The following is a 16,340-nucleotide window of genomic DNA, read 5'->3' on the forward strand; positions in this document are numbered from 1 at the left end:
ATCTAGTGCCCCCTGACATCAACACACAGTAGTTCCAAACCAGAGAGGGAAAAGCTCCAGCTTTCCCTTAGAAAAGTCATCAAATGTTTTGATTTATGACTGTGGTTTACATGAATCTTCTTACCAGCCTTTCATCTCGTCTCCTGTATGCTCCTGTTCAGTGCTTTGGCTGGAAGCCAGATTCCGTGCAGCCATGCACCCGCCCCTACTCCAATTCAGAGGGCAAATGTGAAGGGACCTGTTGCCTCCCTCTGGATCCGATGAGATGCTGCCCCTTCTTCGCGCCCCCCCCTCCGCCTCAGACAGGGCTCATGTGAGGCTCTTGAGAGCTCACCCCCCCACACACCTGTCCAGCTGGAGAGCTTCCGGTCGAACCCAATGTTTCCAGAAGCTTCCACATGAGAAGGTTGCGTCCCTTGAGGAAAAAATGACCTGGGGGGGGGGGAGTTTCTGGTCCAAAAAGGATCTTGAAGTAGGTTTGTCAGACAGGGTTCATGTGAAGCTCTTGAGAGCTCACCCCCACACACACATCTGTCCAGCTGGAGAGCTTCCGGTTGAACCCAATGTTTCCAGAAGCTTCCATGTGAGAAGGTTGCGTCCCTTGAGGAAAAAACGACCTGGGGGGGGGGTGTTCTGGTCCAAAAAGGATCTTGGAGTAGGTTTGTCAGACAGGGCTCATGTGAGGTTCTTGAGAGCTCACCCCCACACACACATCTGTCCAGCTGGAGAGCTTCCGGTCGAACCCAATGTTTCCAGAAGCTTCCACGTGAGAAGGTTGCGTCCCTTGAGGGAAAAAACCACCTCCACTTCTCTTCCGTTTTTACTCGAAAAGTTTAATTTTACAAAATACAATATTTTTTTTTCCCTTTCAAAAGAAAACATCCCTGCCAAATACAGGAACGAGGCGTTCTGTTTCATAGATTCTATACAGCGAAATCACCAGAGGTTTCCTACCGGCGGGAAATAAATGATTTGTCATCAGACACCTAAAAGCAAACCTTTCAAAACAATAAAGGATATGAGGGGTGGGGGGGGAGAAAAGAAAGCTTTAAAACATTATAAAGCGAGCCTTGAAATCGAATGGTTGGTTCTACCTGAAAGTTTAAAAAAGCTTCTTTCAAGTAGCCCAAATTTTTTTTTAATTTTTTTTTACCTCACGACTGGTACAAAAACTGCTTGCGTTTAGCTTCGAATGCGGCACAACAACAAAAAAAGCTTCATGAGAATTATTCTTTTCAAAATTATTCCATGTGCTGTTATCGTAAGGCAAACATGTATAAAGGTGCTAACTGCACACGGGGAGATTAAGAAAATGAGGAGGTTCCTGAAATGCTTCTTCACAGATTTGTTTCTTTAAAAAAAAAAAGGGGGGGGGAATATCAACAGGAGTTCCTAAGTATGAACGATACGAAGTCAAAGCAATCTGCCCTCTTACTAGCTAGATACAAACCGTCCCTTTGCCACTCGCTTTGGTGAAAAATGAACAAGGTCCACTCTTGTTAGGTGGGCACTAGCTTTTCTGCTGCATTCGGGCGGCTTTGAATTTTGAAACCCTCTTCGTCGTTTCTTCTGAAGCTTCGTAGAGAATCTCCTCGGATTTCCGCTCCAAAATGGTGGGCAGGACCGGATGAGCAATGACTGGGTGTGGGATTATGGAGGGCGATAAAGGTTCCTTCTCGACAACCATCCCTGAGAAAGCCTGCAAGGAAAAGAAGACGTTCCTGGAATAATGTCATCAATGCTAACTTATTGATTTGGGGTTTTTTTACCGTATTTTTCGTAGTATAAGACGAACCTTTTTCTCTCAAAAAAGAGGCTGAAAATCTGGGTGCTTCTTATACACTGAATACAGAATTTTTGGGCTCCCCAAACCCCGCCCCCTTCACCAAAATGACCATGCATAGCCTTTAGAGCCGAGGTGGCGCAGTGGTTAAATGCAGCGCTGCAGGATACTTCAGCTGACTGCAGTTCTGCAGTTCGGCTGTTCAAATCTCACCGGCTCAAGGTTGACTCAGCCTTCCATCCTTCCGAGGTGGGTAAAATGAGGACCCAGATTGTTGTTGTGGGCAATATGCTGACTCTGTAAACCGCTTAGAGAGGGCTGAAAGCCTTATGAAGCGGTATATAAGTCTAACTGCTATTGCTATTACTATTTAGGAGGCTTCCAGAGTGCTCCTGGGGGCTGGGGAGGGTAGAAATGAGTGAAAAACGGGCCGTTTTTTGCTCAATTTTGCCCCTGCCCCCGCCCCGAAGAGCACTCTACAAGCCTCCTAAAGGCTATGCATGCCCTTTCTTGACAAAAAACAGGCCCGTTTTTGGGAGGTCTGCAGAGTGCAAAAACGTTTCTTTCTTTTTTTTTAATTTGCCACTTCAAAATCTTGGTGCATCTTATACTCCGAAAAATACAGGTATTTATTTCTTTGTTTGTTTGTTTGTTTGGTCAAACTTGTACGAGATAACAGGTATAAGTATAAACATAGACGTGAGCACATGAAATGAGTCCATGGTAGTTATTTATTTGGTTTTTATTATCCCACCTTTATTTTTATTTTTTGAAATATTTTAATTTCAATCATACACAAAAACACACAGATGATATCAGGCTACAAAAACAAAATCTGGAGCCAACAGTTTGGCACAGTTTATCATGAAACCGCCATTACTTTGGTCCTATAATAAAAGAGTTTTTTAAAGAACAAAGTAGGTTATACTGGAGAAACAAGTTTCTTCCTTTCCTCTTCTCCTGTACAGCAATGAGATGCTGTCTTTTAAAAAGAGGGATGGGGCCAGGCAGAGGTGGGTTCCTACCAGTTCGCAACTATTCGGTAGAACCGGTTCGTCAAATCTACCGAACCGGTTAGAAGAGGTTCCATCAGTGGACCCGGAAAGCAGGCCACACCTACAGAAGAGGTTCCAAGATTTTTTGAAACCCACCACTGGTCCTTGGATATGATTATTCTACACTATCATGCTCATATTTATAAAACTCAGTGCCTCTGTGAAAGGTAAGGATGACTACTGCGTTTGTGGTGCAATCAGAACGTTGCGTGTGTTGAAGTTGTTTTAACGCAAACCAAAGATGCCTTTTAAAAAACAAGTTTACATCATATTCTTATGCATGTCAGTGCTGCGTGTGAGGTAATTTAAGGTGGTTCTGACAAGTGTCGTCGGCATTTTCATATCCGGTCACATGGACAGCAAGCCACTCCCACAAAGGAAGCCACACCCACAGAGTAGGTTCGAACAATGTTTGAAACCCACCACTGGGGCCAGGGGTGAAATCTACTTACTTTCACTACCTGTTTGCAAATGTGAGCGCGCAGGCAGAGCCTCAAAAACAGATGTGATGACGTCCGGGTGGGTGGACGGAGCCTGCTACTGAGCGTGCCTGCAAAGTTTAAGTAGAACAGCAAAGGGAGGAGGGAGGGAATCCACTGTGCCATGCGGATCAGCTGAGAGGATATAGGTAAGTAAAGCACAGGGGCTTTCAACCAGTTCGAACCAGCTGAATCCCAGCGAAGCAAGAAATCCTGCTTTCTAACTAATAAAAACATTGCGTCACATCTGATTGTTGGAAATACCGGTCTGCCCAAACTGGTAGCATTTCTTTTACTACCAGTTCAGGCAAACTGGTAGCTTTTTTTAGTACTGGTTCCAGCGAACCGGTAGCATTTCACCCCTGGATGACACAGAATGTAGTTTTGTAGCTACAGTTTTAGAGAGAAGGGGGGGGGGGGAATCTGTCATTACAGACAACAAAGATGACGGCCTCCAATCTAAAAATGGTGCTGCTTTGTCTTTAAACATTTTTATAAACAACTCATACATAATGTTCTTTCTTCCTTCGGTTTCCCCCACAAGGACAATCCCGTGAGGAGGGTTGGGCTGAGAGAGAGAGAGAGAGTGACTGGGGCCTTCTCTTTACCTCATACATTCCTGACAAGGGAGGCGCTTTCCTAGAAAGGGGATTCTGCTCCCGCTGTTCTTCCTCCTCCTCTTCCAAGATGCCCTCGCTGTTGTCGCTGTGGGTCGCGTCCTCGTAGCTCAGGCTCCTCAGAATCCCTCGCCTGTCGTCAAACTCGGTGGTGCTGCTCTCGCTGGTATCGCTGCAAACGCTGTTCTCCCGGCTCCGAGACTTCAAAATTGATTTACGAGGGACATATTCTCCATTCACAACATCAACAAAGACTCTGCAAAGGACAAATGTTAGCTTTAATAAAGTATTTGGAAGGAGCGAGGAGAGAAAGCGTATGACAAATTCACCATAATTTCACTCCATCTTGGGGACAAATTAATTACATTATGACTTTACCTGCTCCTCCTTTATCCTTTTTTTTTTTAAGATACTCAAGATCGGTGGATTCTACTGGGCAAACCAAATGTTGTTCTGTCAGTGGTAAGATTCAAATAATTTAACAACTGGGTCTCTGCCCTAATTATTTCTTCCAACAACCAGTTCACCAAACTGCTCAGAAAGTTAACAACTGGCTCTCCCGAATGGTGCAAACTGGCTGAATCTCACCACTGGTACCGAAATAAAATTCAATGGTGAAAAAAGTAAGCTTCTACATTTAGGCAACTAAAAACAAATGTACAGGTACACTATAGGTGGCACCTCACTCAATAGTAGTAACTGTGAGAGAGATCTTGGGAGTCCTAATGAACAATCAATGAAATAAGGGCCAGCAGCTGCCAAAAAGGTAAATACAATTCTAGGCTGTATTAACAGAGGGATGGAATCAAGATCCCGTGAAGTGTTAATACCACTTTATAATGTCCTGGTAAGGCCACACTTCGCTTCTGGTTGCCACAATGTAAAAGAAAAAAAGATGTGGAGACTCTAGAAAGAGTGCAGAGAAGAGCAGTGAAGATGATTAGGGGACTGGAGGCTAAAACATATAAAGAACGGTTGCTGGAATTGGGTATGTCTAGTTTAATGAAAAGAAGGACCAGGGGAGACATGATAGCAGTGCTCCAATATCTCAGGGGCTGCCCCAAAGAAGAGGGAGACAAGCTGTTCTCCAAAGCACCTGAAGGCAGGACAAGAAGCAATGGGTGGAAACTAATCATGGAGATAAACAACTTAGAACTGAGGAGGAATTTCCTGACAATTAGAAAAATTAATCTGTGGAACATCTTGCCTTGAGAAGTTGTGGATGCTCCAACACTGGAAGTTTTTAAGAAGAGATTGGACAACCACTTATCTGAAATGGTCTGGGGTTTCCTGCCTGAGCAAGGGGGGGTTGGACCAAAAGACCTCCAAGGTCCCCAGCTCTAATTCCAGCATTGGGCTAGAAAGATTTAAGATTTAAGATTAAGATTTAAGATTTAGTTTATTTGTATGCCGCCCTTCTCCGGGAGGGACTCAGGGCGGCGAACAACTCAAAAGGGGGAAAGGGGACATAAACACAATACACGTAATTAAAATACACAAGAGTCATACAGCCATACAAGTCAAGAGGGGAGGGGAACTCATCAACCCCAGGCCTGCCGGCACAGCCAGGTTTTGACGGCTTTCCGGAAGGCCTGGAGAGAGGTGAGGGTCTGAATCTCTGCGGGGAGTTCGTTCCAAAGGGCCGGAGCTGCTACAGAGAAGGCCCTCCCCCGGGTGGTAGCCAGATGGCATTGGCTGGTAGACGGAACCCGGAGGAGGCCGACCCTGTGCGATCTAACGGGTCTATGGGAGGTAATTGGCAGCAGGCGGTCTCTCAAGTACCCAGGTCCAATACCATGAAGGGCTTTATAAGTTACGACTAGCACTTTGAAGCGTATCCGGAGACCGATCGGTAGCCAGTGCAGCTCGCGGAGGATAGGTGTAACGTGGGTGTACCGAGATGCACCCACAATCGCTCGCGCGGCTGCATTCTGGACGAGTTGTAATCTCCGAATGCTCTTCAAAGGCTGCCCCATGTAGAGCGCATTGCAGTAGAAAGAAAGGCTTCACCCCAAAATTTGGCAGTAAACATCACCTCCACAAAATTGAACCTCTTATTCAGGAGTTACTCAGCCTAAAGACTCTCTTACTTGACTTGGCTAGATCCGATATCAGCCCAAAATGAAGCCGTAAAAATGAATGATTTGTCCTCCGCATATAAATAAGTCAACATTGTTATTCTTTAAACTTGATAATTTACACTCTGCGCTTCATACTTCAACTCCAGTCATTCCCCTCCCACGTTTCTGAGTTGCTGGTTTGCGAGTGACCCTGGGCAACTAGTCATATGTACATAAGTCATGTATAGCGTGGATTCCTGCTGGGTGTCATCTCACTAGATCCAACCCTTACAGATGTTAAGACAGGCATATGAATGTGAGAATGGAACATGGCATCTGACCGATTCCATGTTACATTTCAAACTAGCTTTCTGCCCCCCCATAAAGATTATCCTTAAAGTGCGCTCCAACTATCTTAATTCACTGTTCAATTGAGAAGCGAGTCTTTAAAAAGCTGCAGGAAATATTGCGAACACGGACTCCTAATTTGAAAATTGAGAAATCATCCTGAGGACCCACAATCTATGATGTATGATTTTTAACACTCTAATATCCTGACTATCCCTTGCTTTAAGTTCCAAACAGGCAGTGGCTGAGTTCTCTTAATAATCTGCATTTTAAAATATTAAAGCAATACTTGTTAAATGTCCCCATTTAACGGGCAGGCAAATAACAGGAACCAGGGTTATAAATTGTTTTCCCAAGTCCCCTTGTGTCATTTCGTTGGAACATTTATAGGCTAAATAACTATGAAGCTTGAAAACCACAAAACAGATAGGCCTAAAAGATGTTAAAGGCGCAAGAAGACACTACAAATTAATCCATCCTCAATTTCTGACCCACAATGAGGCTAGAATTTCTGTTGCTGAACAAATGAGTCACGCCTGATTTTATGATCTTCTTTTTGCCGCAGTTGTTAAGCAAAACACTACACTTGTTAAATGACTCGTGTGGTCATTAAGCAAGTCTTGCTTTCCCCACTGACTTTACTGGTTGGAAGTCGGTTAGGAAGTTGGAAATGGCGATCACGTGACCCTGGGAATGTTGCAAATACATGCTGGTTGCCAAGCACCCAAATTTTGATCGCATGATTGTGGGGGAATGTGAGGATGCTATGATGGTTACAAAGTGCAAGGACCAGTTGTCACATTTGACTGACACATCTGTCAGTTCTACAGTGGAATTCTTGAGTCTGTCATCTGCACCTCCATAACTGTCTGGTTTGGCTCTGCAACCCAACAAGAGAGATACAGTCTTCAACGGATAATTAGAACTGCAGAAAAACGATTGCTACCAACCTGCCTTCCATCGAAGACCTGTACACTGCACGAGTCAAAAAGAGGGCTGTGAAAATATCTACAGACCCCTCGCATCCTGGACATAAATTGTTTCAACTTCTACCCTCAAAACGATGATATAGAGCATTGCACACCAGAACAACTAGACACAAGGACAGGTTTTTTTTCCCCCAAATGCCATCACTCTGCTTAACAACTAATTCCCACAACATTATCATATAATTTACTAAGGCTGTATTACTATTATTATTCTCTTCCTTCCTAGTATCTATCTCTTCCCACTTATGACTATAACCATGTTGCTTGTATTGTTCAATTTATATTGTTTTATTTGTTTCCTAGTATGATTTGACAGCTTATTAGTAACCTTGACTATCGCTAAGTGTTGCATCTTTTTATTCTTGATAAATGTATTTTATTCTCCTTATGTACACTGAAAGCCTATGCACCAAAAACAAATTCCTTGAGTGTCCAATCACACTTGCCCAATAAAGAATTCTATTCTATTCTATTATTTTTTTCAGTCTGAAGTTTACAACTTCAAGCAGTCGCTAAAGAAATGATTATAAATCAAGGACATATTATTTCAACTCAGTTAAGATTAGCGGAAAATGCACACAACATACATCCTTTGCAGGAAGTTAATGTCCACCATGTTCATACCGATAAATATCTGCTGGCGTTTTAATATTTGGCAGTTCTGTCGTCCCGTGTCCATTTCCGTTGCTGTTCTTCCGTTTCCGTTTTGCTTCTTCTTTCTTTTCACTGAATTTTAACGTAGTATTTTTCCCCGTGTTTATTCGTACCTGATATCAAAACGTAACAGTAGTTGTGAGCATTCAGGAAGGGAACAGCGCAAAAGTAAAATATTATTCTCCTGCCAGATGGAGGAAATAAATCAAAAGGAACATAATATCAAAAGTTGCCTGGTTCATACCAGCCAATGTTGGAATAAACGCGCAAAGGGTTGTGTTCATGTGACACACTTAAGTCATACCAACCTGTTGTGGCCCAGCAGGAGCCGTTGGAACTGCCACCATACTCCGACAGCGAGGGGCCCTATGAGTCGGCTCTGGAGGATGTGGAGGACCCTGCACAGGGTTCCGACTCCAAGCAGGGCGCAGAGAGGCTGGTTGGCCACCAGGAGGCACCTGAGCCTTGGACCAGTGGGGAGGAGACAAGGGAAACTGATCCGGACGCCAGCAGTGAGTTGTTCCTGGATGCTCGGCACCGAAAAGCTAATAGGCATCAGTAACAGTTGCGCAAGTACAGTAGGTAATTGCACTCAGCTGGTGGTCATTAGGCTCCTGTCCAGACTATAAAAAGACTACTTGTGCACACATCCCTCTTGTAGAAGTCATCTCAGGAACAAATGTTGGAGAACATTATTGTGAGCTTGGTAGGCTGGATTGCTGCCAAGCCTTATCTGTGCTGGATTGCTGCCCAAGCTTGTCTGTGCCGGTTTGCTGCCAAGGACCTGTCTGTCTGTTAATTAAATGCCGTAACTTATCTTTGGCTCGGAGTGTGTGTTGGTGTGGGACGAGGGGGGTCAGAACACCAACCACACCACAATTGTGGCTCTGTGTGATATGTCACTATATCCGTGAAGTTGTACAGTGGTTTTTTTTCTACAATCCTTCCTTTAACTCAGCTATAAGAAGTTAAGAGAATTTTGCTTTCATTTCTAAGAAGCTACGGTTTGTAGTTATGTGGAAACCTGGAACTATAGTTATCTAAAAGAAAGAAGTCAGCATTAGGAGAATAACAATCTGAGGCCGACTCATTCTCTTAATTAAAAAATGGGCACAATTTGTCCAGGATCATGTATAACACTAAACTACAGTGAGTTGAAAATGGAAAGAAAAGCTGATTATGATCTCCTTGTAAGCTTTTCAAAGAAAGAAAGTTCTTGAATTTAACTCTTATGCATAGTATGTAGCATTAAACCACAGTCCAGTGTGATATTTGCAACCAATGTTGCAAGTATATTTGATTTATAGGATGGTTTGAATCTAACTAATTATGGCCAGGTCATTAAACTACAGTTCTTTTAAAAATGGCTTAGTTCAGGAGTTCTCAAAGTTTGTAAAACCACCACCGGCTAAAAAGATAAATGAATTTCTGTGAACTGCATCATGAATAAAACTAATGAGTTCACTGGGGTTAGAGCTGGGCAAGAAATAAATACATCACTTACTAAAAGATATGCAACTTCTATCATACTTCCCTGACAGGCTTACTTTTCTCCCCGTTACAGATAGATTGGTCACGTTTAGTTTTTCTCTTACCGCTCAATAAAAACATCTCCATTTGGAAAGGCTAAAACTGAAAACAATTGATATACATTCCAAGCTTGGATAATATATACACTCCTGTAGTTACTCCGATGTTGACAGATATATTACTACACACACCACACCAGCAATCACCAGCCAGCAGGAAAGCATCAAGCAACCACAAGACTCCATTATTTCATTTCATTTCATTTATTAAATTTATAGGCCGCCCAATCCCTGAGGACTCCGGGAGGCTTACAACGAAAGAAGAAGAAAAAAGAAAAGAAAAATAAGTAAAAAAATAATTTAAAATTCACAACACACATATGTTCTAATCGGGGCTGGACCTTAACACTAAGGTCAACAGCCCCACGCCTGCCGGAACAGCCAGGTTTTAACTGCTTTCCTGAAGGCCATGAGAGTGGGTAAGGTCCGGACCTCTGGGGGTAGCTGATTCCACAGGTCGGAGCAGCCACAGAGAAGGCCCTCCTCCGGGGGCCCGCCAGCCGACACTGTCCGGCTGATGGTATCCAAAGGAGGCCCATCCTGTGGGATCTTATCGGCCATTGGGAGGTGTATGGCAGTAGGCGGTCTCGCAGATAGGCTGGTCCTAAGCCATGTAGGGCTTTAAAGGTAATAACCAACACCTTGAATTGCGTCCGGAGACCAATTGGCAGTCAGTGCAGCTTGCGGAGGACAGGTGTAATATGGGTGTTATTTTGGTACACCCAATATCGCTCGCGCGGCTGCATTCTGGACCAGCTGTAGTCTCCGAACGCTTTTCAAGGGTAGCCCCATTATAGCTTCCCCAAACTGGCAGTATAACTCCAGATATACCAGAGGAACAATTTCAAAAGTTCTCACTTTTCATGGTCAAAGGTCTGGAATTCTTGGAAGTCCAGGTCCAACATCTCTGAAGGGCACCGAGCTAGGCAAGGCTCCTTCACAATACATCTTCTTGACAATACAAGTTCTTGTAGGTTCCATGTGTTGGACCTGGAGTTCCAAAAATTTGTAACTGATAATTCTTGGAGGTCCAGGTCCAACACATCTGAAGGGCACTGTTAGGGAAGACTGCTTCATGGCACATCTTCTTGACGATACATACCCTTTTCGGTTCCACAGTGTGGGAGAAATATATTGTCGGCACAGCATTCTCACTAATGGCGAAATCATCTTCATCGTCGCTGCCGTAATGATTGGGGCCATTAACTTGACTTCCGAATGATTCAAAGTTGGTTACGTCCTTCTGAAAGTTGCCCTGAGTGTTAGGTTTTTCTTCCTTCTGAAGAACATCTGGGTTTAACTTTCTGTCTTCTCTATCTTCTTCAGAGGAAGAGGCACCTTCTGCCTTTACATTGTTAGTCTCGGAAATCCTGGAGAAAGGATGAGCAGGGAGGGAAAAAAATAAATGAAAGATTGATTTTAAGTCCTAAGATAAAATAGGTGATGAAATGTATGGCTTGCTCTGATTTTAGGCTGTGGTGTTTTTTTTGTCAAATAATAATTAAATCAGACTAATGATTTTAAATTCTTTAGGATCCTCTAGCACCATAAGAAAGGTCCTATATTGCTAAATCAGACCAGTATACAATCATTTTCTTCAATGGGAAGATTGGACCTTTCAGAAAACCCTTCTCCTCCTGCCATTCATTAGAAGCTGAGATGGTCAATGCCTTCTAAATTGGCAGGTTACTTATAAACATCATAACCAACCATCGCTGCCTTCATTCTTTTTCCCAAGACAGTCATTCCTGAAATATTTTGAGTGAACTGGCCTGTCATAGCAGTTTCCCCACATTTCTAAGATAACCATGCTCCTCCCTTTGCAGAACTACAAATCCCAAAGTTCCCTAGGAAGAATGAAGTTGAGAATAATGTGCTTTAAGTGTTGATTGTGTCACTCGATACAAGGTTGAAATTGCCCTAACAAGTAGTGAGGAGAATGTGTATTTACCCATGTAGTATGGCCGCAGTATTATTATTTATCCTTATTATCTTCTTTACTCCCCCCCCCCCCCGCACTTATTGGTATGATGATTATTGTTATACTGTTGCTTTTGATATATACCGAGAGCTTCTGCACGGGAGACAAATTCCTTGTGTGTCTAATCACACATGGCCAAATTAAGTATTCTATTCTATTCTATTCCATTCCACTCCATTTCATCCCATCCTATTTTCTACTCTCCTCTCCTATTCTTTCCTACTCCTTATTCTACTCTACTATTTCCTATTCCTTATTCTATTCCTTATTCTATTCCTTATTCTATTCCTTATTCTATTCCTTATTCTATTCTACTCCATTCCATTCTATTCCATTCCACTCCACTCCATTTCATCCCATCCCATTCTATTTTCTATTCTACTCTCTCCTCTCCTATTCTTTCCTACTCCTTATTCTACTCTATTTCCTATTCCTTATTCTATTTCTTATTCTATTCCTTATTCTATTCTATTCCTTATTCTATTCTATTCTACTCCATTCCATTCTATTCCATTCCACTCCACTCCATTCAATTTCATTTCATCCCATCCCATTCTATTTTCTATTCTATTCTCTCTTCTCCTATTCTTTCCTACTCCTTATTCTACTCTACTATTTTCTATTCCCCACTCTATTCCTTATTCTATTCCTTATTCTATTCTATTCTACTCTATTTTGCTCTGCTCTACTCCACTCCACTCCACTCCATGCTACTTAAGTTAAAGCACATTATTCCTTCCTCCATTCTTATTAGGATCTAAGGGTTCCCACCTGCTTTAGTGCAAAGAGGAAACCCATTCACAGCTTAGCTTCTCTTCTAAATAGTCTCCCTTCTTCTGGAAACGCCAACAGTCCAGGCTTAAAGTACCTGCTGAGTTCATTGAGAATTTGCTCTTGTCTTTCCAGTTCATCAAGTCGGGCCCAAAGGTCCTCTTCCGATCTTAAGTCCCCATTGGGTTTTTTATCTGTTCCGCTCTCGTCGACATTCCCCTCAAAAGCACAGATTTTTGGTTTTGAATGAGGTCTGTGAGCAGTTCTGTGCTTTCCTGGAGAATTAAATAAGTGTTTTGTTGTTATGTTTGCTTTGGTAAACATAATTACCAGACAATTCAAAGGTTTTATGAAAGCTTCCGTGTAGTTCTGCTTGTAAACCAGAGATGCGATAGCAAACAAATAAGGGGTTGCTATTATCCAAATAGGAAACCTGGTATTATTTTCAAAGAACAGTAACTTGAGACAATGGGGAGGGGATTCAGTACCATCCATTATTAATCACAAGATGCTGCCTTCTTCTGGATCAAGCAAAAGAGAGCCAGTTTGGCCTAGAGGTTAAGTCATCAGATTAGAAAGCAGGAGACAGTGAGTTCTAGTCCCGCCTTAGGCAAGAAAGCCGATTGGGTGACTTTGAACCAATCACCAGGAGATGGTGAGTTCTAGTCCTACCATCTTTCTCCGAAAATAAGACAGGGTCTTATTTTCTTCTGACCCCCGAAATAAGCGCTTGGCCTTTTTTTCGGGGAGGTCTTATTATTTTTGAGGTGCAGGAGGAAGCGAGCATGGTCACCTCATGGCTGCTGCTGTGTTGCAATATTTTTGGGGAGGGCTTATCTTTGGGGGAGGGCTTATTTTAGCGCATGCGCTCAAATGCCCAATTGGGCTTACTATCTGGGGATAGTATTTTCAGGGAAACAGGGTACCTTAAGCATAAAAGCCGACTGGTGACCTTGGGCCAGTCACTCTCCCTCACTCTAACCCACCTCAGAGGGTTTTTATTGTGGGGAAAATAGGAGGAGGGATTGTGTCTGTTCGCCACCTTGAGTTATTTGTAAAAATAATAAAGGCAGAATACAAATAAATAAAAACAAAAGGCCCATCTAAATCCAAGATTTAGCAACTTATTCAAAGTTCAGATAGGGGATTTTTTTTAGACCATCAAGAATATTTTTGCTGAGGATTTTACCAGAAAATTATAGTAAAGAAAATGTGTGTTTGATTATTTATGTTATAATAGCAGCTAGGTTTGTATTTGCACAAAATTGGAAAAGTGGAAGAGATCCCTACAGAGGAGAATGTGATTAGGAAAATATTAGAATGTGCAGAAATGAACAGATTGACACCGGCTATCAAAGAGAAAGAACAAACTGATTATTATACAATTTGGGAACCTTTTCACCGGTAGTTAGAGAACAGACATAAGAATTAATAGTAAAAGAAGTTATCTAAAGTATAGAAAATGTATTAATAGTTAATACAGTTAAATAAATTACAATGGGATTGTTATAATATTAGATAGTTAAGGTATTGGAAATTAAACTAAGATGAGATTAAATAATGAATAAATTTGTATATTTTAATGTTGGCACAAAATATTTTTATCCAGACGGCATACTGGTTAATGAAAAATGGATTGTTTATATAAAAATAACATTTTAAATTTTTTTTTTAAAAAGATGGTGGGGACTGAATATAACTCTGTAAATAGAATTCACAAATTTTAGCAATGAACCATGACAGTATCCCAAAAAAATGACCCAAGGTGTTCCTTTTTTTGTAGCCATCTAGGTCTCTGCAATATCTCCTATCAGTAACATTTGTTTAGCAAGGGCCTTATTTAGTAACTTTGGCAGTTACGACAGGGATGAAGAAGTAACTTTGCGAACCAATCCTCACTTTTAGGTCCTTTGTAAAGAAAAAATGGAATAAGATCATAAGCACAGTCACAGTTTCGCATGAGGGCTGCTTTGCTCAATGCAGACCAAGTTGCCAATTCCAACTGCAGTCGCTAACCAAGTCTTTAGTCAATTTTGAACACCTCTAACAGAACACAACAAGGGAGGGAGTGGCTCAGTAGCTAAGGTCAGCGGTTTGATGGTTCGAATACCTAGTGCCGCGTAACGGAGTGAGCTCCTGCCATTACTTGTCCCAGCTTCTGCCAACCTAGCAGTTCAGAAGGACATAAAAATACAAGTAGAAAAATAGGGACCACCTTTGGTGGGAAGGTAGCAGCGTTCCATGCACCTTCAGCATTTACTCATGTCGGCCACCTGACCATGGAGACGTCTTCATATAGCGCTGGCTCTTCGGCTTTGAAACAGAGATGAGCACTGCTCCCTAGAGTCAGGAACGACTAGTACATATGTGCGAGGGGAACCTTTACCTTTAATTTAACACATTTTGCAAGAAAGCCCAGCAACCCTTCAGAAAAATAACAAAGAACCTCATAAAAAGTTTTATTTATTTAGGATGGGCTACATATGGTCCCTGGCTAACTGCGTGAATATGCAAATACATGAACACATGTTCCAGTTTTCATGAACCTCTGCAGAAATCTCACCAAACACATTATAGGTCACTACTTTAAAGTGGCAATAGATTATTTTCAGCATTATACCGAACACAAACGGGACAGAAGCGTTTCCACAAACTAAGTGGTGGCGTTGCAAAAGCGGGATAGAGAAATAATGCTCACCTTTCATTTCAACCTCACCACTTTCTGCGATTTCTCTGATATCAACCACATCGCCTGCTGCCTGGTAGGAAAAATAAATAAATTAGTCTAGTTTACAAAATGACCATTGAATGCCTTGTGGGCAATTATCAGAAGTCCAGGGGTGCTTTTGAACTGGTTCAGATATCAGGCACACACATTAAAGGAAACTTCAGGAACTGCTTGTAACATGATACAGGGTGAATTGATTTATTTCGAGCTTGTATATCCTTCGTTCCTTCTTTTTAAATGATGCAGTTCTGACCCTTAAAAGAAAGGGTCTCTCTGGGACGCACACTAACCTTATGACTTGTCCAAAACATGTCCCCAATTTCTGGCCCTTGTACCTAATAAAGAATGCTAGGGAAGAGAAGTCCCGTCGATATAATTATAATCTCTGAACTATCGCATTTTTGGACTATAAGACGCTCCGAACTGTAAGACGCAGCTAGCTCTTGGGGAGGAAAACAAGAAAAAAAAATCTGCCTGTGCCTCCCAGCAATTTACCACCTTGCAGCCAACAGCACAGCCTGATTTAGCACAAGCAGCTGATTGGCGGTTGGATCAGTCTCCCGGAATACTGCCTATCAGCTGTTCCAACCTGTGGGGATCGCCACCACCTGTCGCTGCTGTTGCCACCTATCCCTGCTGCTGCCTATCGCCGCCCCCACGCGCTCCATTTTCGGCCTCCGCATGTCTTGTTTTTGGCCCATTCCAGGCGGCGGGGATCGCCACTATCCTGGCCCCCTGGAACAGGCCAAAAACAGGACGCCCAGAGGCCGAAAATGGGGCGCACTGAGGCAGCGATAGGGGGCAGCAGCGATGGGCGGTGGTGATCCCCACAGCCTGGAACAGCTGATAGGCGGTATTCCGGGAGGCCGATCCAACCGCCAATCAGTTGCTTATGCTAAATCAGGCTGTGCTGTTTGCTACAAGGAGGTAAATTGCTGGGAGGCAGAGGCCGAAAGATGGGGGCCAGCGGGTGGGCGGGGCTTGGGCAGCATTCGCTGTATAAGACTCACAGACATTTCCACCCACTTTTTGGAGGAGAAAAAGTACGTCTTATACACCAAAAAATACGGTACTTCTAAAATGCCTCTTGGGCACACAAAAATATATTTCTTACATCACTCATTTTCTGCAAATCTTCGGTGAATTCAGCTCTGGATTCGAAATTCTTCATTACTTTCCCCAAATCATCCAGCATTTTTCTTACACCTGAAATGACAAAAGAGAGGGCAAAATAATGTGACAGTAATTTCACAGCAAAAAGTAATTTAAGTATATTTACAGGGGGG

The 16,340-nt window shown here is 42.7% G+C and overlaps 1 protein-coding gene across 1 annotated transcript in view; it reads right to left on the reverse strand.

Annotated features, from left to right (window-relative positions):
• Positions 1-817: 817 nt before the first annotated feature.
• URI1 (URI1 prefoldin like chaperone) overlaps positions 818-16,340 on the reverse strand; it is a 50,591-nt gene continuing 35,068 nt past the window's right edge. The window contains exons 5-11 of the mRNA XM_087729135.1: positions 16,169-16,260; positions 15,025-15,085; positions 12,424-12,601; positions 10,677-10,944; positions 7,956-8,098; positions 3,926-4,190; positions 818-1,699 (exon numbers count right to left, since the gene is read on the reverse strand). Coding sequence (XP_087585261.1) covers positions 1,511-1,699; positions 3,926-4,190; positions 7,956-8,098; positions 10,677-10,944; positions 12,424-12,601; positions 15,025-15,085; positions 16,169-16,260 — 1,196 coding nt within the window. The 3' untranslated portion in view covers positions 818-1,510. The remainder of the gene's footprint in view (positions 1,700-3,925; positions 4,191-7,955; positions 8,099-10,676; positions 10,945-12,423; positions 12,602-15,024; positions 15,086-16,168; positions 16,261-16,340) is intronic.

The sequence above is a fragment of the Thamnophis sirtalis genome, unplaced genomic scaffold (genome assembly GCF_051295495.1).
Source record: "Thamnophis sirtalis isolate CommonGarterSnake01/CBP01778 unplaced genomic scaffold, rThaSir2_p1.2 scaffold_14, whole genome shotgun sequence".
In the NCBI taxonomy this organism is placed as follows: Eukaryota; Metazoa; Chordata; class Lepidosauria; order Squamata; family Natricidae; genus Thamnophis; species Thamnophis sirtalis.